Raw genomic sequence first — 27130 nt, 5'->3', positions numbered from 1 at the left:
TGATCGACCAAATGTCTTCAATAGTTGCTTCAAATTTGCTTTCAAAATTTTTGGTGTTTGTGATCAGTAGTCAAGTGGACAGTTGGGAAATTTGAATAAAACTGGAGATATTTTTTGTTTAGTCATAAATTTCAGGACAAGGAATATATTCTAATATGTGCTTGTTTACAAATACCAGTCCTACATTAATCCTGGAGTTTAGTAAAGTTCTGCTAGCTTTGTCAATATTCAATTTATTTATGTTGCACTTGTAGAAAATCAGAACATATTTTTCAGCAATGAAAACTGTCATTTCCAAGGTGATTGTCTACAATGAGGGAAATGCAGTATTTGTTATTTTTCTCAAAGAACTTGTTTGTTCATATCAACAAAGTTAATTTGAAAAACCTTTTTAGTCATAGAATCATTGTTTGGAAAGGACTTGTAAGATCATCAAGATTATCACCATAACCCAACACCGCCATGGGCACTAAACCATGTCCCAGAGTGCCATGTCTACATGTTTTTTGAACACCTCCAGTGATGGTGAATCCACCACCATCCTGGGCAGCCTGTTCCAATGCTTGACCACTCTTTCAGTAAAGACATTTTTCCTAATATCCAGTCTAAACCTCCTATAGCACAACTTAAGGCCATTTCCTCTCGTCCTATTGCTAGTTACTTGGGAGAAGAGACCAACACCTGCCTCATCACAACCCCCTTTCAGGTAGCTGTAGAGAGCGATAAGGTCTCCCCTCAGCCTCCTCTTCTCCAGACTAAACAATCCCAGTTTCCTGAGCCGCTCCTCATAAGACTTGTTCTCCAGACCCCTCACCAGCTTCGTTGCCCTTCTCTGGACATGTTCCAGGAACTCAACGTCCTTCTGGTAGTGAGGGGCCCAAAACTGGATGCAGTATTTGAGGTGCAGCCTCACCAGTGCCAAGTATAGGGGCATGTTCACTTCCCTACTCCTGAACCTCTAGTGTAGATTTGCAGGGTGAAGAATTTATTTAGAAATATGATATGTCTGAGACATTGCCATTTACTGCTTGTCTTGTGAACATTTTTGTTGCAAAATTTGGTCTTGTAACAGCAGCCTCTTTTCTTTTTATCTTTGCAGCTATTTTGGAAAGAATTATGGTTTAGACTTTCCCATGTTAGCCATGGATGTAGCACTTTCCCCCATGAGAACACAGGAACCAGATTCCATGCCGTCTGATGCATCTCCCATGCTTATAAACATGACCCCTACAGTGGAACGAGATGGGGAAGAGGATGTCATGAAGGAAATTGATTCTGGCCAGCAGTATGAAAAGCCGCCTCCTCTACACACTGGGGCCGATTGGAAGATTGTTCTCCACTTGCCAGAAATTGAGACCTGGCTTCGGGTGACGTCTGAAAGAGTCAGGGATCTGACCTACTCTGTCCAGCAGGATTCGGATAGCAAACATGTGGATGTGCATCTAGTACAGCTGAAGGTAGGATGAATTTTATATTGCAGACTTTTCATTGAAGGTGGTTTCTTGACTCTGCTACTGGCAAAGTAAACAAAAGGACTTCTCATACCTGGTCTAGCATGTCTGACAGCCTGTGTTAAAAAGTGAATGACTCCTTTCCAGGGAGATAATAGAAACCATGTAATTCTCAGATTTTTTTGTAACATTATTTACTCATGACTTAATTCAACAGTCATAACCATATTAATGAACATGTTCACACTCCAAGAGCAGCTAATACATCACTAACAATAATCCGACCAGATACCCCAGAAATATTCCTGTTGACTTTAATGGGCTTCAGTACCTAAAACTCCCAAATTTGTGTCCCAATAAACATGGCTGCTCATTTGAAAACTAGGCAAGTTTCAGAGGTGTGGAAAGGTGGTCTAATATGTGTCCTTTAAGTCACATAAAGGTTATATTGAAGATTGAACTGAGGTGGGACTACATACAAAATGGTAAATGTGTAGAATTTTTTTTTCAGATCTGAATCTTGGTAAGAAATAAAAAGTGATAAGATTCGAACAGACACAGCCAGTAAATCAACTTTTTTTTTTCCCAGCAACAAAATGCATTAGCAAGACTGGACTTTGTCCCCCAAAAATCTGTGTTTTCTGTAAACTAAAAGAGCAACAATCTCCCTTCCCCCAAACTGGCAACTGGACACAACTACCTTTTTTTAAACAATTACCTCAGTCTTGGTCCTCGATTCAGATTTTGGTGTTGAATCTTTGAAGGTATTAAAGAAATTCAAGGTGAAATTCAGATAATGTCTGTATGTGTACATTTGTTTGCACGGATTGGTTTGCTGCAGCAGATGAAGCATGCTTTTGAAGGAAGCAAACAACCTCCCAAAATAGTAGGCAAATGTTATCTCTTCAGACTGAGCTGTCTTCAGAGTTGTATTCTGAGGCCTGTTTGTGTGAACATAGTCTTCCTTCATACTCAGCGTGATGGTATTTTATTTGTGTTTATTTTAGGACTGGAGCTGTAGGCTGTCTTAAAATACAACTCTGTACTAGCACTAACCATACAGCAATTGTACTGTAATCAGTCCTAACCAAATAAAAGATGATGTTGAGTTTTTTATGGTCCTACCATTTTTCTGAAAAATTTGGGGTAGGCATTGCCAGCTTTTGATGAGAGAAAGGACTATATCTGCAATGTGCAGTAAGTTTTTAGCAAACATGTCTAAAAGGTATTTATGCAGGCAGACAACAAATCTTTCTGGACTAGGTGCCAGTTCTGATCTGGAATTGCTTGTTGGCTTTATTAGTGCAGTGCTGAGCTGAAACTAAAGAGCTGTGGAGCTTGTGGACCATGTTCACTCAGAGCTTTGGGCTGGCTCAGAGCACAAGCAGAACTGATTTGTGCCTGCTTAAAAATGAGAATATTCCGTACATATAACTCACCCTCACGCATCCACTAAAATGTTTTATTGCCAAACGGAAGTCAGTGGATGAATGACATTTGTCATGGTTTTCCCTTTTCAGAGTTTATTTGTGAAGTTGCAAGAGTCAATGGCTGTTCATAAAATACTTTCCTAATGTTTTTTTTCCATGTAAGCAATTGCTGTAGCACCTAGGGATTGTTTGGGAGTAGGAAGACATCTGGTTAATGCAACTGTATAAAAGAATAAAAGAATACCATGAAGGAATCTCAATTATTTGTAATTATCTGGCCTGTCAGCCTGGAGGGGCTGTCACTGAGGCTGTCAAGTATTCTGTGTACAGATGCTGTACTCAGAGGGAAGTGCTCTTTTTCTGTGTGTTTGTACATGTGTGTATCTGTGTGTATGCACAATAATTACTTGTATTTGATGATTTTTTTAAAAAAAATTTGATATATTTTTACGTTTTTCAGAAAGATCTCTAGTAGTGGTAAAAAACGCAGCAAAGTCTTAACAAACACATTAAGAATATAAAACTTCTGTGACCTGCTTACCTTTAAACCTGTATACAGACAGAAAAGAAAGAAGAATGTAAAAGCAAGTGTTGTGGAAAGGCTTTTATCCAGACTTTAGATATATTTTAAGTTGTTTATCCTTGTGTCCTCTTGCATTATGTAACTTAATGAAAATCAACTAAACAAAAAACCAAAAAAAAGAACATAAAAAATATAACCTCATATAGATCCTCTTTTTTTTTTCATTTGTTCTGTGCTCTGATAATTCTCCTTGAGGGGCTCCTTCCAGTTGATCTGGGTCCTAATGGAATTTTTGTGCTCAGGCTTGAGATAGGGCTCAATATGAAGCTTCACCACTGCCTGAAGGCTGGGAAAAGTATTTCACATGCCTTTCAAACAATACAAAGCAGTTTAGTACTTTCTTTTTTTTTTTACAACAGCAAGAGATGTTTGATACATGCTCAGCTTGTGATTCGCTGTAACTCCCAAACTCTTTTGCTGCACTATGGGTTTTTCACCTCTCATCCATTTTATCTGTGAAATTTTACATGTAGATTTTCCCTCTGTCCTTTATTGAGCTTCTTTTTAATCTCCCATTTCTCAGGTGTGTCCATGACTTTTTCAGTTCCAAATCCGTCTTCTGGTATGTTTGAAGTATCTCCCTCAGCACACATATTGTCATTATCTGCAAATTTAAGAAGTCTTCTCTCTACTCCTTTGTCCAAATCATAAAGACAAGAATTGATGATACAGACTCAGGATAAAAGTCTATAACACAATAGTTTCTGAATATAATTTTTAAACTGCAAATGTAGCAGTAAGGCAAACATTTTTCTTTTCCTCATAGTTTGTTTTGCTCAACCAGGAGAGGTCCAATTCCATTTTCAGGCAGCTTCTATTCATTTTGGATGCTTAAAGCTGATTTCCTTCCTCTGGCTGTTAGTTAGCTCACGGTGATAGGGCTGGTTTGAGGATCTAGGCCATAGCAGACTTTTTATGTTATTCCTTGGAAAAATTGTTCAGCAAAGAGATCATCTATTTCTCTTGTGAATATTTGCTCTACATTCCTGTTGCAGATATGTCTGTCCTTCTGCCCTTTCTGTAATCAAGAGCATTGTTTCTTTTTTGTGGCTTGCTCCTTGGGGATTTTGGTGTTTGCTTGCAGTCTCTTTTCATGCTACATGACTTGAGGTTTTACTAGTCACCACCGATCCTTTGAAAAGACTTGTTTCTCTCACTTTTGCAATGCCCTTTCTCAGAACTAGCCATGCAACATGAGTGGGAGGCTTTTCTTACGTCAACCCTTGGGAAATTTCTTGGAAAGCTTAGCTTCACATGAGTGCTTCAGTAAGCTAGATGCATGAAGAATAACTCCCTGGGGTCTGGAATGTCATTTATCTGGTCATGACTCTTAAGCTGTGCTAAGATACATTCACATCTCTCTTAACATATTCAGTGTAGCTGTTACCAATTGCAAATATTTATAAAAGAGATTAAAAAAAATTACGTTTTTACTACAAGCAAATCTAAAAGTGTGCTCTCTCTCTCCTTATATTGTGTTAACTTGCTGAGATGTTTTCATGATCCATTTAGCTTTTTTAGTCTGAATAAAATATGCTTGCTTTTATAGCAAATTCTTGGAATCCTCATGAGGTCTAACTTGGATTCAATTCCCATTCTTCTGCTTTACTTTATATTCCTTAACACTCTCAGGGAAGGGTCTAGAGTTTCAACTCATTGATTATTGCTTTTTGTCCTTTTGAAAAAACTGTCATTTTGGATGATTTAGTATAATCTTCTGTATTTGAGGTGTCTGTTAATTTCTAATTTATTTTCGTGTAAAGCACTCCACCACTGCTTTGTGACTTAAATGTCTGCATCATATATTGTATATTGACATGGAAACAAACACATTTTATGCTATGATAACGTCTTTAGATCTTTCCAGACTACTGAACTTTTCTCTCTTTCCAAGTAGAGACACTTCAGTCATCTTCTTCCAGGGTACCTGTGTCAGCCTGAAAATCTCTTCACTAGATTTTTCATCTTTCCTCCTGGATCCTACAACAAGATCTTAATGAACTTTGGATAGAGGTCAAATATCATGTAACCATTATCCTTTTGTTATCTGTTTCCACCATTTTGGAGGCCAAAGAATTTTTAGTTGCCTTTCTCCTTGTATTTAAATCCTGGATAAGAGAAGTGTGTAATGAATTATCAAAGCAAGATATTAAAGGCTATTAGTATCTAATACATCTGCAGTTAGATACAGATTATTCCTTTTTTCATTCCATTGCTATCATTTTGAAAAAATGTAAAACCAGGGTACCGTAGGTGTCTCTCTCACTCCTTCCACTTGAATTTAGTAGGCTTTTATTGAATAAATAATATTAAATATTACTGGTTTTATTGAATAAATACTGAAGGCTGACCAAGTTACTTTTCTGAATACCTTTCAACTTCTTTTTTCCTATATCAGTTCTTTTTGAGACCAAAAATCAATCTTCTTTTTTTCAAATGTTAAAATAAGTCATTCAATATGTGGCTGAGTCTGGAAGATAACTTCAGTAAGTTCAATTTCTTGTAATTTGTAACTGAGAATTGTCTTTATCATAATCTGTAAAAGGACTTATTTAATGCTAGCAGCATTGCTGACGTACCTCATCTACCACAAGATTTCATACACAATTTAAAGGAAGCAATGGGTTGGTTAAGAAGTTGTATTCTTGTTTAGCTTGCCTCTGAACAGCTTGCTGAAATCACAGCGTTCTGTAGGGTAATAGAGTGTAAATGCTGGTAAACACAGATTGACTGTTCAGCAGCTGGGTTTTGCAGAAGCTACCCTTTACTTACAGTGCAGGCCTGAATATTAAACAGGTGGGTTTATTAGCTTTTCCTTTTTTTCTGAGTAGTTGAGTACATCTACTTTTTTTTTTTTTTTTTAATTTTTAAGTTTTCCTCTGTGCCCTGAGTATATTCCCCTGTTTTGGAAAAAATCCAGAATGGAAAACATGGAGTACCAGAAATAAATACGTGTTTCTCAAACGCTATTTGGTCAATCACATTGTTTTGAAGCCTTTCAGCTTGCATGGCATTTCTACAGTCTTGCTCAGATTGATGTTTTTAAGGAAAAAGACGTGACTTGTTTACCACATCTTAACATGTTTTACTACAACAACCCCACACTTATAAGAGTAATCTTGGTTTTGTAGGTTTTAGGCTAAATTCTCTTCTGCTTGAGGGGAGCAAACCCACTTTTCTACATTGCTCAAAAATTGTCGTAACCCCTTGACTTTATGTTATCAAACATAAACAGAGGCTCATGCTCTGTTCTATATAGAGTGCAATCCTGGAGGTCTTAGGCATGCTGATCACTCAGCTACCAGGTCAGTGCCTTCAAGGATGAAAATGATGCTCAAGTAAATGTCAATTTTCTAGGTACTAATTACTTCTAGAAATTAGGTGCAAAGTTGCTCAGACTTCCAGGGCTGGTGGTAGCCTGAGCTCAGAAATGTAAAAGTTTAGGCAGATGGGTATTTCTAATGGAATGAGCAATCGAGGTGTACCTGTGCTATTTAGACAGCTACAAGCTAAATGGCAACTGAGCAAGATGATTCAGGATTGCATTGCTGCCTACCTTCTGTCCTAATGTTTATTCTGCTCTGGTCATTAAACTCTGTTAAGAACACATTCCTGAAGGCCTAGTCTTAAGTTCCTAATGGAAAAAAAATACTGTTCTTATTGCTTATAACATTTCTCAATAAATAAATGAATGCCTTGGATTACTGTTAGCTATATATACTTGTTAGTGCTGAAGCCGTTTGTGGCGTTACAAATATTTTATACTAAGTGAGTATCTTTTAAGACTATGTAGGCTCTTACATGTTTTTAACTTCAAGTACTTGACTAATGCTAGTGACTATATTGGTTTATTAATATTCAGACAATCCGTTTTTCAACAGTAACCTTAGAAAAAACAATAAACATCAACATTTGTAATCTAATTTTAAATTATGATCTAGTGTAGTTGTAGATAATACTGTAATTTCAAAGTGAAATTTTATACCTTTGACTTTTAGTTAATGCACATTGATAATTTCTTTTTTAAAGCAAATAATGGCAGGTTAAGACAATACTTTTTTAAAGTTACGTGGATTTAAACTGTGCCGCTCAGCCTAATAGAAAAAAAGCTTTCCCCCTCTCCTGCCAGTGTTGTTCAGTCTGTGTAGATACAATGAAGTTAAACTGATTTCTTTCTCCCATTACAATTTAGTAAGCAATTCTTTTGATATAGCCCATATTTATGCAAACCCATTTTCCTCTAATTGTCTACTTGGATGCCACAGGAGACATAGTATGAACACAGAAAAAGTGTACTTTACTGGAGATTCAGTTGCCTTCTAAAGAAAGCTGGTCATCATTTGGGGGATCAAATTAGGATAGAAGGCTGCTGTTCAGACCATAAGAAGAGGATGAAAGAATTGGGAGCTAATAAAAAGAAGAAAAATATGGAGGAACAGTAAGAAATTCCTACCTGTTGTGATATCATTTCTGAGTAGAAAAGTGAGAACTACTTTTTTAGTCTGTTTTTATCTATGTATCAAGGGAATGAAAGCAGCTAAGAGCTGGAAAGGACTTAAGTGGTAACCCCAGTTATAATGGAGGATCTGGCTTGCATAATTTATCAGGATAAATTAATAAATAATAAATGTTGCAGACAGTGTGCTGGACCCTTTTTAAGCTTGGACTTTCTAGAAGAGCAGGGAAAGGATACCAACAAAAAGTATTGGAATTACTGTTCTTGTTAACAAAAGGACTTGAATATTCCTTGGAGTGGTAGAAGACACCAGCACTGGTATCCTTCTGGACCTGGGCAAAATTGATTTTTTTTAAAAAGAAAAAAAATAAAAAAAATACCTAATCAACTCATTTGGGGTCCATATGCATAGCCTTTGGTAAGGAATTGTGAACAATGTGTGGAGCACCTAAGCCCTTCCCTTAGCGCAAGGGTACAATCTGAACAGCTCCTTAAATCAACTTGAGTTTCTTCAAAGCAAACCAGTAAGGATACACTGAACAAAAATACTGCAACCTGTGACATTCCCTCCAAGTGAGTCCTCTTCTTGTGAGGGTAGAGATGCATTCATTGATATCTGAGCAATGTAGTTGGACACAGAAGGGTGGTGTGTAATTCAGGGGATTATGTAGATATAAGAGGAGAGTAGCATCTGCAATGCTATGGAGGTCTTTAAGGTTGTCCTAAAATAGATATTTGGATTATTCAGCAGTCAGGAGACTCAGGAGAATAAAGATGAACATTTGCCCATGAAAAGTGCATTGAAGCTATAAGATGAGGGAAAAAGTGGGTGCTTTACCACTCTCAGTTTCTTCATCTAGTTCTAAAAAAAAAAACCTCTGCAAAATCTCACTCTTATTGGAACATCTACACTTTTGAAATATATAGTTATTCCAGAATTTCTGGCTTAGTCCTCATCAATACATGAATGCATGTAAGTGCACTTTGACCAATTATAATGATTATTTCTCCCTCCTCTCACTTCATATTGCTCCTACATTAAAATATGCTAATACAGGCTTTAGAAAATGAGCTAATGTACTCTACCAATGGTCTCTGGAGAAATATTAAAGTAAATATCAAATTCCAGCACAGATGTTACCTATTACAGTCTTCTCTAGTCTTGTATCCTAATCTGACTCAAACACAAATGTTTACTGGATATAATGATGTAATGATATAAATACAACAATTTTTCAACTTAATAAAGAGTATGTTAAGTCATCGTGCAAATTATTTACCCAAAACATATGCTGAGGGAATGTATTTTGTTGTTTAGTATATGTATACGTGATGATAATAACACTTACTGATGTCCAGATTTGCTGAAAAAACCCTAAATTAATACTATTTCAACAGTATGAGTAAGATTTAGTAATGTCAACTTTTAAAATTAAAGGTCATTGACACTACATCTTTATTTTTATTTGAAAGTAAAGATGCCAATGGGAATTTTTATTATGGTAGCTGTGACTTGGTTGAAAGAATTTATTTTATAAATATATGTGTAAATATGTGTGTGTGTATAAACAAAAGCATACACACAAAAAGCAGTGCCACATAAATCCTCTTGGTGATTTTTTTCTTGAGGATTTTTTTGAGTCTGTATGTAGTTTAGAATGTAGGATATTATTATATTTTATAACAGTAATCTAGTTCTGATCTGCATTGTGAACTATTATGTTTGCAGACATTTTCTTGCTTTGCATATTTCAGTAGGCTTTGTGGACATATTTTTTATTAGTCATTATACTGGCAGGGTTTGTTGCTTTTTCAATTTATAATTACATGTCACTTATAATAGATATCTAAAAACTCTAATATGGCATAAGGGAGCAGTCAAAGAACAGGCACAGAAAATTGCACAAAATGTAAGGAATTTTTTAGTTTGCTTCGTTGTGGTTAAAATTGCCTGATGGGCTTTTATTATGAGAGAGTTGACAGAAGAAATTTCAGCTTATAGGATGATGGCTGTCTGAAAGCCAGAAATGCAACATGAATATTTCAGTAACATAACACACTTGTATTTTAGTAAGAACAAGTTCCAGAAGTTTGTGATTTCTAAAGATCCTTGGATATTTCTCTCTCGAATTATATGAATTCTTCCTCAGAATGAAATCCCTTTCTATATGGTTAACCATTAAAAAACCTTCTGTAAGTTGATGTGATTCCTTTGTAAATCAGTTAAAATCTCACAACTAACAACCAAGTAAGCACAGCAAAAGGGTGTTGTGTATTTCCCTGTGGAGAGCGCAATGACATGTCTGTATAGCTACGGTTATACTTTTCATTGAAAAGTTGCCCTGTGCATAGTACCTATCCTGTGCCTGAGGTACATGAGATGTCTTCTGTAGGATTGAGATGAAGTTCATGTGGCCTTGCCTGAGCCTCATCTGTCTTCTTAGGGCAGTCTGGGAACCAGGCTGGATGCTGAGCTTTTCTTAAGCATTGCTCTGGAGCTTGGCCTCGTTGTTTTCATCTAGCAAGTATGGCTGGGTGGCAAGTCTGGGCAAGAGCCTGGGTTCAGGCTGTTGTCTGACTGACATTGTAGGTGTAGTGATGTCATCATCTTCAGAAAAGGTTATAAATACACACTAGATTTTTTTTTTTTCTTGGATTGTCTTATGCTTCCTTGAGTTGTGTGTAATGAAGCATTAGCAGTATTACAAACATACATCCAAAAGATTTGATCTGAAGATTTTAATGTGTTCCATGTAACGGTCTCTAGTGACATTATGCAGAATCAGAGACAGATGAACAAGCTTTCTCTTTGAACAGAAGCTGAACCGTTTACAATGGACTGTGCAGAAACAGGGAGGAAAAAGAGAATTAATACCTACCAGTTCCATCTGTTAAAGCTTTATGAATGCTCTCTCCTCTTTCTCCCTGTAAACGATTCCCTGGAGGAAGATAACAGCTTCTGTGGAGTCAGTTATGATTCTAGGCCTTGCATTTCAAAAGATAGAAGATTTCTTTTTTTGGAAATGTTTCCATTTCTTTTTGGAAAACACATGCGATTTAGAAGGCGTAAAGTAATTGCATTAGCAATCATAGCACTCCAAAATTCTGACAGACCTTTCATAAGTTTTCACAAAATAAAAAATTGACTGAATCTAGTAATACACTGCAATTTACCTTTCCCATCGAGCAGTGTACTTATTTTCATAATTTGTATTAGCTGAGGAAATGCATCTCATAAATTTCAGTGAACTATGTTGCTTTTATTCTCCACAGTTGGCCCTGCAACGGTACCTGCCCTTAGCTGTGGTTACATACTTCAGAAGGGACTTGAAACAAGTTACAGTATACAGTCTTCTCTTTTGGTGCAGCCGTTCACCTCTTTGTGTTCTGATGAGTACATTTGCTTCTGATCACAAATTACACATTCAAAAGGCGAGAAAGCAAGTAACGTTTCTGCAGAATAGGTTCTGTAAGTTTAATCATAATTTATCTGGTAATGTAGAGGGAATAGATGATTTTATATGTGCGTTTCCAATGTGATTGTGATCTGACATTCTGAAATATGTTTATTTTAATAACTAGCACATACATAGGGCCATATGTGTGCATAAATATATGTGTACATGTATATATCATGCTTGTAATACTGTAAAATAAGTTCAGTGCCACTACTACTTCAGTATTTGGACAAAATTTCCTTTTTTTTTTTTCTCCAAGATTCTTCTGAATTATCTGACCTAAAATATTTGAGCTACTATATTACAATTCACTGTAGTACATAATTTGATTTGTGTGTGTAAGATCTCTGTATTTGCAGTTCACCTTGTTCTTCATAGTTATGGAGGGCTAGTCTATGTCTATGTGTCTATTTAGCACATTGACAGGATAAAAATTTCTGACATGACAGAATATTGCTAATGTCCTTTGGGAAGCAGAAATTGCACTCAAAGAGCAATGTTACATTGTAAATGGTGCAAAGCATCTGTACTTTTAAATACAGTAGAGTATCCAACTGACCCCCAGAATAATAGAACAGAATTGAATTTTTAAAGCTATTAAGCTGTGTGGGATGAGCAAAATGGTTTCTACACTACTCAATCAGCTTGTATGAAAGGTATAGCTGAATTTGTTCACTACATCCCAGCACTGTCCAGCAAAAAAGACAAAAAAAAGATAAAATCGTACAAATGGAAGGTCTGCAAAATCATTAGCCAACTATGCTTTAAAATTATAGAGCTGAAATACTAAACTGAATATGCTTATTTGTTCCTCAGCAGTTATTTTGAGGATATATTTTTAAGAACCAAGCAAGGCTAGAAACCTTTTAATTAAATCCAGGGTTTTGAGTAAATAAATAAATTTCACAATCTGGACATTTAAGAATATTATCAGGTATCATGAGACTCATGATAAAATAAAAGGAGGAGGGATATTTCCAAAGGCAATACAGTAGTAGTTGTATAGACGTGATACCATTTAAGCTATCTTGTGTTTTCTTTGCTGAGGTCATTTGGACTTCTTTCATACAGTGTTTATAGGGGCTTCCGGAAAGTTCAGATGCCTGGTTTAACTGTGAAGACAGTTTGTTATGCATTTGTTTGTCCGGTATCGGGTACAGGGATCCCTTCTTTACCTATTTTTCACATGGGCCTAGCATTTCGACTTGAAATGGGTAATTTTGATACATTGGATTAAAATGGCAAGTATTACGCAGCGCATTACCTGTAAATGTGTGTAACCTCATATGGATTCTTGCATATGATGCACACAAATATAATCTTCTCTTCGAAGAGTAGTTTAAGTATCCGCATTGTTTATGAATGCAGCTCAGTATGAGAGATCAAGGAAGACGTAAATAGGAAAAAAGTATACATGGGAAGGGAGTCAGTCTCTTTTCTCCATGGGAACATTGTATCTCTAGTTATGAATAGCATTGTTTTCTTTCAGAGAAATACAAAATACTGACAGTGCTGTATTTCTTTCAAACTTCAGCTAGAATAAGTAAGGAATGCTGAAAACATGCTTTTTTACCACATTACAATTTAAATTATATGCTTTTGATTTTCAGCCAAGATCTGCAAGAATAGCTTCCCTGACTTAAATCTGTTCCAGACTTGTTTGTGATCCTAATTATGAATTAAATACTTAAAATATCTCTTTCTCAATGTCTACCCCTGTTTTTTATTTCTATTTTTTTAAATGACAAAGAATAAATAAATATATCATCAAACCAAGTGTTTGAGTGGCAAAGGCTTCATGGTGATCTTCACTGCAATTTAAACCACTGTTCTCATTTTTGTAATTGCAGTATTTGGGATTGATTTGTGAATTTTGCATCAGTTCTTTGCTATTTTCTTTGCTACTGCATTGTTTTATTACAGGAGGTCTGAAAAAGATAGCAAATCAGAACGACAGGGCCACACCTGTAAGTTATTACAGAGGTTGTTTGAAAAATTACCAAGGGAAAATCCACATTATATAGGTAACTTATAAACTGCTGAAAAAGAGGTTTTCCTCTGTTCAAAAGAATACACATGTCAGTGTAGACCAGCTCAGGAGTTTTATCTTGTTAGGTTGCAAATCAGTTTCTAGCCATCGGTTGCCAGCTTTATTTTCCAGCCTCTCTCCTCTGTTTTCTTTTCCTTTCTGCTCTTTTCAGGTTCTCTCTCCCACAATTTTTGTCTTTCAAAACTCCCATCTGATTCTTGTCCTTTTTCATTTTCTTCTTCTTTTTGTCCTTCACTGAAGCACATTGCCGTGTCATCTGCTACCATGCTGAATTGCTACTTCAAAAAGCCATTCTTTCTTTCTTAACCTGGACCAATGCCATGTTCTGTGGAGAGGGCAGGAGCCTGCCAGAGCACATGTTTAATTAATACTGCATTAGAAAGGAAGGAGGGAACTAGAAGACAATGCTATTCTCTACACATGGACCTTATTTCATTTTAATGTTCTTTTTTTTTTTTTTTTTTTAAGTCTGGCTTTGTGTAATTTCTATGACCATAGAAGAGTAAAGAGAAAGTTCAGTTTAAAATCTGTAATACCTTTTCCAGTATGCTCAACACAATGAATGCATAGGTTCTGAGGGTGTAAGTCTTGCTTCTGCTTCGAAGAGTTTCTAGTATGGCCATAGTATGTTCCTGCAGCAAATTCACTAGTCAACAGTTGGCTGTGTGTGTTCACACATGGTCCCGCATTACTAGAATCTGATCTCGCTGACTTGAAAGGAGGTTTTATACTTAGTCTTAGCTGTTCCCTTATTAGACCAAGATTCACTTGTCATAATTGAATGGATACTGGTTTTGTTGCCTTGCTCTGTTCGAATAATCTGGCCTTGAATAAGAAATACAGTTATTAGTGTTTATATAAAGGAGGCAACTTAATTTTGGCAGTGAAAAACGGTAATTGAGAAGGAACTATAAACTAGACATCTACAAGAATTTCCAAGAATTCTCCATTAAACTGCAATTATTAAATGCTTCAAGTCTACTTTAAAGGCCTCACTTCATCAAACTCTTCCAGGCAAGTGGACTTTACTCTTCTGCAGAACCAGCTGCAATTGGGAAATTACCTACTGCATAGAAGTCTACTTACCAGGGCCAAAATGAACAAAAATTTAAAAAGCTACACAAAGTCAAAACCTGTGCATTTAGCAATATACAGAAAGCCAGAGAACTAATGTACATTTAGGGGACAGTTTTGCAAATGGGCATGATGGCAACCTTATGTTCCTGGGAAGCCCTTGAACTGTATGAAACCACTCAAATGTGGAGTTTAATAACATATTTGAGGTACTTTTTAACATGTAAATAACATGCTTATAATGTTGTACCTTGTTGAATTATTTTTATAAAGGATTAAAATGTCTTTATTGCATTGTACCCCTATTAGAGAAATTGCCTTCACAAGGTACAAGTTTTGTGCCATGTAGTATTGTAGGAAAATCTTTGTAATCTCTTGGTTCACTGTATAAGAAGGTAAAGGAGATAAATTATAAGTTTCAAAAATGTTGGCTTAGTGCGTAATTAGTTGCATTTATTATGTACATTAATTTTCGTTCGTTATTTCTATTCATAAAGCATTTGTGAGAAAACCATGCTAAATATAGTGTCCTAGAAAGCCAAAATTTCTGTTCCGATAAAAAAAAAAAAAGCGCAACATAAAAACTCAGAGCCTCTGTGCGATAGTCTTCAGTAATAACGTTTAGTAACTTCAATATTTTAAAAAACAAAAAGGCCAGGAGATGTTCCGGCTGCTTTTTGCAGCAGGCAGGTGTCGGTTGCCGTTGTGCTGCAGCACCACCTAGTGCTCCCGGGAGCCGGAGGAATTCCCTGGCAGCTGCTGAGGCGGGGGAAAAAAAATTAAAAGAGAGAGAAAAAAGGCAGGGGAAGGGAAAAAAAAGTTTGGTAGCACATGCACAGAGCTTTGCAGCATCAGCAGGAAAAATTTGCAAGGGTTTTTTTAATGTTTATCTGAAAAAAAAGTCGTTACTAATGTGTCAAATTTAGCGTAAGACGACTTACAAAATAAAATGCTTCATCTTGCAATGGTAGAGCTGATATAGAGCCCTTAGGAAAACGTGTACATTTACTTATATATGCTTGTATTTATAAATATTTATACTGGTCCTCCCGTGAAACATTGAATTCCTACAGTGCTTTATATGAGAAAAATAGCAGCCTGGCAATGCTGCTAGTGGGAGACAGTGTTTAACTCAAGGGCGTCCCTGAAGGCAGAGACACCTGTAACTCCAGAATTTTCTCCTTGGATACAAAATTATGGCTTCTACAGTTCTGCATGGGTCACTGGGTAAATGAATGTTTTAGTTGTTTTTACCCACTATTTTAAAGTTGTTTACACATTACAAGTTAGGATTATCACACCCACTGTATACTGGATATAATGCAGACCAGACAGACACAGTGTGACTTACACTGAAGTCCAAAATAAACCGGTAGCAAAATCAGGAGTAAGAACAAGCTCTTTCATTTCTAGCAACCCCACACCCTCTCAGGCAGTTCCTAAGGCAAGCTCTCTCTCTGTAATAGCATGGTCTTTTACTGTTTTGTTTATGCTTCACAATTTATTTTAATCAAAACAGGCTTTTATATTTTGCAGTAAGCATTATTACAAAACAAGTTTTCTGGAAGAGATGCAGACATCAGTGTAACAACATCCTGGAAATGTAATGTACCCACCATGATAAAGTTTGCAAAATGCCTTATTAAGTAGACTAATGGATTTTGTTTACCTTCCTCTGATAAGTTAATGACCATCTAAATATCTATCACCTAAATATGTTTCTAAATAGAAACATGATAAACTCCTTTTATCCAAATGTACTCATGTTTTCCTTCACTGAAAAAAACCCAAAACAAAAACCATGAAAAAGATCTAAGATAGGCTGAACTTGAAGCTTAAAAATAGGCAGCTGATTATATGAGCTGGCACATATCCTCAAAAGTATCTGTGCTCTGCCTTAAAAATCTCTGTGTGTGCTTTCCCTTTTTTTTTTTCCTTCTGTGAAGTCCTATAAGAATTATTCACACATAACACATACAGCTGTGCATATCAAACCCTAGTAAGAAGCAATGTGAAATATGCAATAAAATACCATACTGATTTTGCATGTGGGATGAATAAGGGGCTGACAGTCCACTGAAGCAGCGGTAAGACAAAGATTTTTGTATGCTGCCTCTCCCCTAAGCTCTGTTTTCTTCCTGTTGCCCTGGAACTATATGTGCATTAATGTAACTATGGAATAAAACTGTTTGGTCTTTTGCACAGTTTCATTTAGCTGCAACTCAGATGGACTGAAAGAACAGCTGAATAACTTGATATTGAAAACTTAAAGGTCATGAATATTGGATGTAACAGCTGTTTCCATTAAAAAAAAATTGAATGATGTAATCCCATTGCCTAGAAATCTCTGGAATGTGACAATCAGTCACTTGGAATAGGAGAAGGAAAACCAGTTTTAACCAGCCTTTCGTTTCCTAGGAAAGACCATGTTTAGAGTTTTGCATGATTAAATCCTTCAAGGCAAAAGCTAAAACTGTTATTTGTCTAGCTCTTTATTCTCTATGAAATATTAGAAATGTAATTTATAAAAAGAATCCATCTGCAGTAGCCTTACTCAGCTTTTGGTTTTTCAGGAGGATGATGAAATGTTATAACAGAGAAGTCTGGCTCCATTTAAGATTCTTTCAATTACAATATATATCTCTGAATACTTCAACTCATACTTTGTAATGATAACGCATTTAAGATTTTTTTTAATAGGTTACTAAGCTTGGAAAGTGTGGGTAAAATCTGCAGATTCATCTGTTTTCAGTGCACTTGTTTGCTAGAATAAATAGGAAGGCAACATCTGCACTCCAAGCATCCTCATTTAATTCCTTGTTTTTTGAAGGAAAGAATTTGAAAATGTAGGGAGGAACAGATTAAACCTTCAGTCTCTGCTGTGTGCAAATGGAAGATACGCTGCAACAAAGGGATACATAATAGGTATGCAGTGAAAAGAATTAGTTATCGTCTCAATGATTTTAAGTTTAAATGCCAGTAATGAAACTGCCAAAGGCAGTATTCACTGATGTTTTCTTTATCAAAAGGTGAGGTTAATGTCTATACTACTTCTCCGGGCCTCACATAGATGCACTTCTTCACGTATTTTTTTTCTGAAGACATTAAATAAATGTAAATGTGTGCAATAGGATCAGCACTTGGGACAGATTGTTTGATTTGTTGTTAAACATCATTTTTTAATTAAATTATGGTGATACATATGCTGCAAAAACTGTCATGTTAGAATTTATCTGTTTTGTTTTCAGTCTATTTGCTACTTCCAATTGGTGTGTTTTCCTTTTTTGTTTATGATGACTTAGAGAGGTGCTTAGGGACAATTTTAGGGGAAATGATGAAAATATCAGTTAATTTAAACTTCATTAAGTTTGAGCATTCCCACTCTCATATTTAAACTTGATTAAATTACATGTAAGAGAATAAAACCATCCTTTATTCTGATATTTTCAACCCCTCTAAAACTGAATTTTATCTAAAAAGTTGCGGAACAGCATAATGTCATGCATCCAACACTTGTTTTGATACCCTTCTTGAATTATCGTGCATAAGTCTTTGATGTACTCCATGCATAGCTACACTTCTGTGAATTAGTAAATACCAAGTGGAAAACAGATCTGAATTTTGGTCTTTTGCATCCCACTTGAGAACCACAGAAGCATAATGGGCTATGAACTAATTTTTTTAAATCATGTTCATTGAGTCACTTATACAAACTGGAAATCATGGAGACAAAGCCTATTCTGCTTTTGAGAAACTTTTCCAGTTAAATTGTACACAGATTTCTTTGCAAAATTTTTATTTAAACTAATGGATATTTTTTCCAGTGAAAGTTTACTTAACTGGAAAACTTGAAACTAGCTTAGCTCATGTTATCTAGCTCTGTTTGCCAAACTTATAAAAGATTGGGTTGGTTGCAGATGAGGGCAGTCCATTATACATAAAATGTGAGCTTGTATTAGAAATTATGTAGGCTGTCTGGTTGGTAAAGATAGCACAAGGGAAAAAAGATAGGTATTAAATGCCAAACAAAAGTATATTACAAGTTTGAAATGAGAAGCCTTTCATATCTTATTTCTGATATTTTTTTTTCTAAAAAAACCCCAAAACATCATTACTAACAAATTAAAAAAACCCCACCCAATAATTATTTTTAGAGTGCATAAATTAACCCATGAGTGATGAAACTGATCATGGATGTCACTTCGTTGACTGTTTGCATTTTACCTAACCCTTCTAAAAGTGTTTGTATTTCAAGGAAAATATATGACTCATTAATTCTATCCCTGAGTTGTTTCCTTTACTGCCTTCTCTCTTTCACACATCCACAATAATTTGCTGAAAATGTGCCCTGTTTTGCAGAGCTACTAGTAATAAAGATCTTTCAAAACATTTATAATGAAACCATCCAGCTTTCCTGAATTATCGTCCTACTATGTAGTGTTTGTTTATTAAAAAGTCAGCTCATGTATATTATTCTTATATATTATATTTCTTTCACCATGGATTTATTCACGATCTTTATAGTTTTTCTGGTTAAGATGGTAGTCCATTTCCAACTCATCAGTAGACTGCATGCCTTTCTCACCCAACTTGACTCATCTATAGCTCCTTCCTGGAACAGGGAGTGCAGTCAGCAAGTAAAATACTACCTAGTAATGCAAGCGACATGCTGAGATGTGTTTCCTGGAGTTACCTGGTATTCAACAGGAAATGGATTTCCTGCTATTAGACAGGTATGAATCAAGTTTCAAAGAGAAAACTGAGCCACTGATCCTCAGTTATACTGTCTCAGCATTTTACAAGTTAAGCCCCAAACCAGAGGAAGCCCTTGCAGATTAACAGCATCTCAAGGTATTGTGCCACTGTTGCATGTAAATTAAATAAAGGTTTTAATTAACCTTTGAAAATTCTATTTCATATTGTAAAAAGGATATAAACCTACTGTAGCCTATGTATCTACCTGTTTAAGTACTAGCACCTGATGAAAACTGGTATTTTTCCTATGAAAGCTATAATATTTCTGAACCAGATTATTTGAAACTAGAACTTAAATAATTTTCAACTGAAATAATTTGAAATAACTTTGAGCTATGATTTTTTAAAATTTGGCCAGAGAGCTTCATATCACATTGTTCTAAGTGACTTGAATAAAACCAGGTAATGTAGTGTAGGATATAATCTTTGAGCACAGAGCAAGCAACTGTGGCCAAACCTGGAAATGTTGCTTCAGTCAAATTTTTCTTTCCTCTAATCTGAAGTCAGTAGTCCTAATCTGATTTTTTTTTTTTACTAAGAACTGAATCAAAACATTTGTCTTACTGGTATTTTTCCTGCCATTTTTGAATCAAATACTGTTACCCTCTTTTTTTTTTTTTTAAGTTACTGCTTATTCCTACAGAAATCAACCTATTCTATGTGCAGGAATAGATCTAAAATGGAAAACATCTATTTTAGTGCTGATTTCCATGTTTTAAAAAAGAGTATGTCTGAGAGAGGTAAAATCTTTTTTTATTAACTTCCTTCTTAGAGTTTTTGATGGCTGAGGCTATCCTGCATTAGCAAGCCAATACTTTCATGATGTCTTCCAATAGTTAGGTTATGATATTGCATAAGAAATGTTCTCTTATAAAGGTGTTCTTCTGAAAAAAGGTAATTGTGTATCCATGACAGTGACGTTTCTGTCCTTACACTCAGTTCAGAAGTGTGTATGCATTCAGGTAACGTGCTATTTGTGCTGACTACAGTATCCTTCTGAGTGTTGACCACCTCAAAGGTATATGAGTGGTCAGCTGACTCAAAAACTCAACCTCTTGATCTTGTGATATATTTGAAGACTCTGGTTGCATATATTGTATTTTAAATGTTGCTATTTGGGATACCTCATTATCAATTAGCTTGTTGCTAATAGCTTTGAATGCTGTCTCAAGTTTGTATGTAACTCAGGATATATTTGATATTTTTAAATGAGGACAAAATGAATTTATGTTGTTTTCACCATTGTTTTCTCAATATTCTTAATTCTCAAAAATACATTTTACCTACGGTATATTTTGCTACAACATCAAGGGAGCAGTTTCATTATGATTAGTGATGTGTAGAAGTTACTAAATCATTTGCAAAAGCAACAGCTTTTCTTGGTGGGGATTATTTTTGTTTGGTTTTGGTGGGTTTTCTTCATCATTCTCTCCTTTAAAAAAAACCTCTCTTTTAATGGCGTTTCTGATTGTGGTGCTTTCAGAAAAGCTTGTCTTTTGTGTGTGCACGCACACGAGCTAGCTAGCTGACCATTATAGAACTAATCTGGGGTGGTCGGAGGAACTGTTTGTCATGGTTCCATCTGTGAGGTTAGATCTGCCACTATTGGAAGTATGAAGATGGGTGGGAACAAGAAAGCTGATCCATGAACAAAAAAGAAGAAAAAGGGGGGAGAGGGGGGAGGAATTAGAATGAACAACGAATGAGGGTGTGGAGGTATGACTGAGCCTTTCGATATGACTTTGAAATAGTTAGACAGCCCGAGAATTCAGAAGGAATCCAGAGCGAACAAGGAGTGACCAAAGGCCTGTACAGAAGAGGGAGCCCTTCTCAAGATAACCAGGGAGAAACTAAAAGATATTGTTAGAGTCTAACTGTTATAAGTCCAGCTCCCTAAGTGATTTTCTTCTCCCGTTCAGAGTGTAATAGGTAATTATTACAAATGTGAATGTTACAAAAGTAACAGTCTCTCTGTTTTGTAAGTGATGAATCACTCCATTGGGGAAGTCATAACTTCCTATTAATACATTTGTTCCAAGCATATGATCTACCAGATCCTAAAATAAGTTCTAAGCTTCCCCATATTAACCCAGTAAATATTTCCATTCTATCTGAAGCTTAAAAATGAAAATCAAAGTAAATTGGGGGTCAGACATTTACTTCTACTCTGTGAGTTAGAGGGTCTCTCCTCTCCTCGATCAGCTTTACAGGGTTAGCAAGTGACCAATATTATACTACATTCTTTCCTGTCATAATGCCATAAACATTCTGCTGGAACTTAGGTCAGCGCTTAAAATAACCTTGCTAATTGCAAGTCTACAAGTGTCGGCTGAAATTTCAGTTAGCTGCCATACAGCAGATCCGAATGCTGCGAAATCACTACTGTAGTTCTTAACGTGCAAGGGAAGAGCAGACAGGCCTAAACTTGATCTGCGCAGTAACACAGGTAGAGGCAGCAGACTATTTGCTATATTTCATGCAAAACAAATGCTGTTGACTCGGCACTGAAGATGGATTGGGTTACAGATCGTCTATGGCTTACTTGTCTACCTTTTAAACAGACATTTATTTTCTGAATTACTGGTTGCATGTAACTCCTTTAGCTGAGGAAATTAAATGGGACAGTCTTTTTTTTTGCAAAGCTGATACTTGAAAACTCTCCTTCCAGTATAAATGAGGTAAGACACCATTAAAGTGAAATACTTTACAGAACATTAGAAATGTCTAAAGCAATAAATTATCAGTGTTTGCAAACTGTTTTTATCAGTAAGGGCAAATGGTTTGTTTTAATCAGCTGGTTTTCAACTTTTAAAGAAGTATTGCATGACCTAAATGTGTTTGGTTTGAAATAATACAATTCATTTCCTGTGCACTGTAAATCTAACTTGCAAAATTGACAGATCTTTTTCCCTGTGGATGTAGATTTCTGAATATTGAGAAAAGCTTGTTCAGTCTCTTTCACTCCCTGTTCTACATAATATAAAGTTTCTGCAATGACAATTTTAGGCTTAAGCAATTTAAATCTTTCACTTCTGAAGGTAAAAAAAGATGATTGTCATATGTAAAGCTATTAGTCCCATGTTTCGGTGGGGTGTTTATAGCTTTTTTTTGTGTGTGTAGGTGAAACATAATGCTCAATCTTCTCTATTCCCCAAGAACATTACTCAGCTAACTTTTTATAGGTCACAGTATAATTAGAAATAGACACTGTAAGATTATAATTACATTACTTTGGCTAAAACTTTGACCTATATTGTGAAGAGAATTGTTTAGTAAAGGCTCAGGAAACCAACAGACTGAAAATAAAGTAAGTAATGGAAAACATGGAACTTCTTCATTATATCTGGATTTTACTATCTTTATTAGAAACTTCATAAATTCTCTAGCTCTTTATAGGGAGGCCGAACGTGACATATGAACACTTTGATGCTTATCATGATTACATTAATTTCAGGGACCATTTAAAAAATATTCTGTGAGCTGTAACCTTTCCAAAGGCCCTCTGTTTTATTTTGGTTTTCAGCTCACAAAGTTGTATGTGTGCCATGTCCTGAGGAATATGCTCAGACTGCTCAAAAGTGTCTGTTCTCTCTGCAAATTTATTCATTCTTTTGAAATTGTATCTACAGAAATGTTCAGGAATTTTTGGTTAGCCAAGACTGTTTTCTTCAAAGATTTGCACTGGATTAAGACGATAAAGCCTTTTGACTTTCCTGAAGCAAAAGTTGGCACTGGATAGAAAATTCTTGCACTGCTGTATAGTTTGTACAAGGTGCCAGAAGAATGGGAAATCAGCCATAGATGATGGCAGCAGTTACATCTGCTATTTGGGTAGGAATTTCTCATTGACTTTTAAAAAGTTTTTACTTTTGCTCTTCAGCTGCCCTTGCATTAGTTGCCAATTGCTCTTGTTTAGACTTTGCTGGCCTGGCAAGTTAGGACCTTGATCTCTATAATGGCAGTCATTGCTGTATTCTTCTCCAAAGTGCTATTCATGAAAGTTTCATTTAAAGCTCAGAAGCATCAAGGAGTGGGAAATTCAGCTATACAGCTATATGTGCTTAGCACTAGACTAAGTGTAGTAGGTGCTTATCACAGAAGTATTATTGCTCTATTTGTTACACTACTTCTGAATGTTTTCAGATATTGAAATGCATCAGTAAAGTAGGAGTCTGAATTCTTTCTGCTCCATATAAGAACGAGAACGATCTTTTTGCTCTTCAATGGGTATGTCTATATCACCATTTTTGTTTGGGTTGAAAGTGTGATTTTGAAGTGAATCTGCTGTTTATCCCCATTCAGCACTCTTGGGTTCATGCTGGAGAACAGTCTTCCTATGTGCAAACTGCTTGCTATTGCTCACAGTCTTTGCCAAGTAGGGGTTTCTTTTTTTAAAGTTGTTTTCTCAATCCTTTTGTCTCTATGTTTCATTTGTTGTCGCATCTGTAGTGATATTTTCTCTTGCATTTCATCTGAATTGATACTTTCTTGTGCAAGTAGGCTTTACATTTAATGTATATGTGATTGCCTTGAATGAGTTAAACTTAGCTGGTATAGTATTTGCCTTTCCCATATCTGTTGCCTGTACTGTTAAGCGAAGAAACTTTCTCAGAAATTAATATTTTTGCCAGTTTACTTTGGTTTTGCAGTATGCTTTCCTCAGAGACAAAATCAGAAATTGTAGAATGAAGTTCAGTTTTGATTATTGCCTGAATTTTTTTTAAGTCTGCAAAACAGACTTTTCATACTGTATTTTCTATAAACTCAAGTTCAAAATATCTTCAGGAAAGATTTTTGAATTATTTTGATGCTCCTAATCCCATTTAAAATTGTAAAAGACATTATGAAATATAAACAGTAATGGTAGATTTTAGAAATCCTTCACACTGTGAAGAAGTGAGCTTCAAAAGAAGGTTTTGTTAATGTTTTGGGAATGCGTCATTACAATGAGCAATTTTGTCATCCTTCGTGTCCGTGCTTCAATCTCAGAGTGGGAGACTGCTCTATTCATTATGAACTATGGCTTACTCCGGCCCTTTCTTAAGAGAGCTAAACAGTTTCAGGAAGTCTTCTTGCTGGAAGTTAATTTATAGTAATGGGTAAGGGGAGTCATAATGTTCTACTTAACATATTAGTATTTGGTTAATGTATTTTTGGAGGGCAGGATATTGAATTATAGACAGTGCTAGGATTCTAAGAGAATGAATGTAGAGTGGATGTGTATGTTAGGTTTGACAGACTTGCTGTTATCAATACTATTTCAAGAATTTCTCAGCTGACCAAGTTTCTTATTGGTTCAGCGTGACTCAGTTTCTCACACAACACTTGATGAAATGCTCAAAAAGTCTCTGTGGAAACACTTCACTATTTAAAAATACCAATACTCCTTCCATTTCACTCAGACTTACCAGTTATTATGCTGGGATCAGTTGATATCCTACTGTGGCTTGTCAAGAAAGAGAAAACAGTTGCGGTTTTTGCTTTTTCTACAGCTTAATGGTTTTCCTGGTTTGGCAGAAGATGACCTGCATAGAAATATATTGTACAGTTGAAATGTGCTGAAAATATGAAAGCTACAGAATCCCCTAGGAACGTAGGCTTTCAGGGCCTATGGCAGGGGGTGTTTCTTGTTATCAGTTCCAGACCAGAAATCACGGGTTTGTGGTCAGGGCTGCTGTAAGTGTTTTTCTTTCCAAGATTGTCGTACAGTAACGCTGTCTTTAGCCTACAGAGTTAGTCAGTCCCTTGTTGTCCATGGGCATTTTATATGACCTGTGCATAAGGTGGAGACTTAGTCCAGCTACGTCTGCTAGGCAGAGTGAGTCAGGCTTTGGCAGGGATATCAGATCAAGTGTGACACCGCGACGGTACAGTTACTGTATTTCCAGGGTCGCATCCAGTCCAGCAGCAGTATGAACACTTTATTGCAGAGGAAAGCCTGTGAGCAAAGCTAGGTCTCAGCTGACCCAGCTCAGTTGTTCCAAGAAGAATATGGAAATATGAACACTTGCAATGTGATATGTTTCTTACCTTTCCTTCTTCTATATGTCTATACTTCAGGCTGCCACAATCCAGGGATCCTACGTCATTTCTTGTGACATGATTATCTGAGGAAGATGAAAAATTTGACTTTGTGTAAATTCAGGATTCAGTTCGAGGCTAATTTTGATGATGACTATATTAGCAAGAAATAAAAATATTTTCAAGTGAATAAAATACAGAAATATGCATTTGAAGCTTGAAGTCGCTTAGGTTCATTAACTTCCACACAGACAAGTTCAGCTATTGAATTTCAAAGGGTTAGTTTACAAGCCCAGGCATGGCAACAGCCTTTCTTCTTCTCGTTGCGCCTGCACAGTGGTAAGAGTTACACTCATCACTGAGAACTACAGTCTAGACAAAGATAATTTATAACTTACCTCCATATAGCTAGAAAATAAAATGGCATATAAAGAAATGCAAAGCTGTTGATAGATAAAACTGTTCCTGTTCTTTTCTCTGTCAGCATAAGAAACAATTTATCTCAACGAAAAGCACAGATCATGCTGTCTTGCTTTCTTAAAGATGTGAACGACACTGAGTATGAAGTGCTTTATAAATCAAGGATCTTATTCCAGTTAGCAACATGTAATAAATATATTTGCCTATATATATACATATGTGTATATATAAACGAATAAATATTTAAATAAGCACTGCTCATTTCCTGCTTCTTTCAAGGCACTTCAGGCCTACTGTGTTGTACACGAGTACTTTCTCAAGCAGCATCAACATCTCAACAGCCATTAAGCTTGCCAGTGCTTTACACTGCAAAGTTCTCTTGTAAAGCTAAAACTGGCACTATAAGGAGAATTATCCTGCTGGAGCACAAGCTGACTTCTCAGAATTGTCACACTGGAATATTCTAGGTATGAATATGCTGTTGGAATATGCTTTAGAGTCTTGTACACTGTTTCTAAATTACAATTACAGTATATTTAAGTAATTCTATCTATAATAATAAGCCTAATTCTAAAATTAAATATTTCATTCCAAATACAATATTAAAACGCTAATGACTAGCACTCTTAATCTTATAAGCACCCAGAACAAGCATCTATTATTAATGACACTGAATTTTAGGTTCCTTAGAGACAATTTAATTGGAAATAGGTGCTTCATTGTGTCTATTTGATATGGCAATTTTTACTAGCTTGTGTTAGAAGTATTTGTGATTAAAGTACTGCAGATATGGTATAAAATCTAAGTTCTGATCATTTGCTATTTATGCAGTATTATCATTAAAATTAAATTAATGATTAATTAATTTATCTAAAAATTAAAAAATTAAGAATATTATGGACATTATTTTGTTTGGAAAGAAGTTACCATACACAAACCTTTAAATATACATCTGTCTTAACCAAAAGTCACCTGTGGGATGACAGTGAGATTTGGAAATAATCAGGTAGTACAAATTACTAGATAATGTATGTTAATTCTTTTTATATGCAAAGTCTCATGTCAGAATTTTGTTACTTGCCAAAAGCCAATTAAAGTAGTTTGTATGGATCAGTTAGCTTTGGATGTCACACCAGTCCCGTAATTCCAGGTTTCCAATTTAGTCTCCATTATATTCCTTCTCAAAAAAGCTTGCAAAAAATCTACTGTATTCTTCCTTCTGTGGATGTAAAGTAGGCTTTTTGTTTAGTTTTTTGTCTTTATTACATTTGAGGCCAAAAAACGCAGGAACATTCTCTGTGACCCACGTTGTACTTATCACAAACTAATTGGGAATGATTTCTAACATGTTTTCTAATTGGGAATCATAACATGTGGTTATGCTAGAAGAGCTCTTTCCATACGTAAATCAAGAAATTCCATGTGCACTTTC

The 27130-nt window shown here is 35.7% G+C and overlaps 1 protein-coding gene across 2 annotated transcripts in view; it reads left to right on the top strand.

Annotated features, from left to right (window-relative positions):
- Positions 1-1133: 1133 nt before the first annotated feature.
- Positions 1134-27130, top strand: part of AKAP6 (A-kinase anchoring protein 6) — a gene marked incomplete at its 5' end in the record, with an annotated part of 225980 nt that continues 199983 nt past the window's right edge. For both annotated transcript variants that reach the window (XM_082000781.1, XM_082000780.1), the window contains one exon: positions 1134-1457. In XM_082000781.1, the coding sequence (XP_081856907.1) occupies positions 1134-1457 (324 nt within the window). The remainder of the gene's footprint in view (positions 1458-27130) is intronic.

Source organism: Phaethon aethereus, assembly GCF_964289735.1.
Source record: "Phaethon aethereus genome assembly, chromosome: 5".
In the NCBI taxonomy this organism is placed as follows: Eukaryota; Metazoa; Chordata; class Aves; order Phaethontiformes; family Phaethontidae; genus Phaethon; species Phaethon aethereus.
The sequence above is the reverse complement of the archived record's forward strand: the minus strand, read 5'-3'. Positions and strand labels throughout refer to the sequence as shown.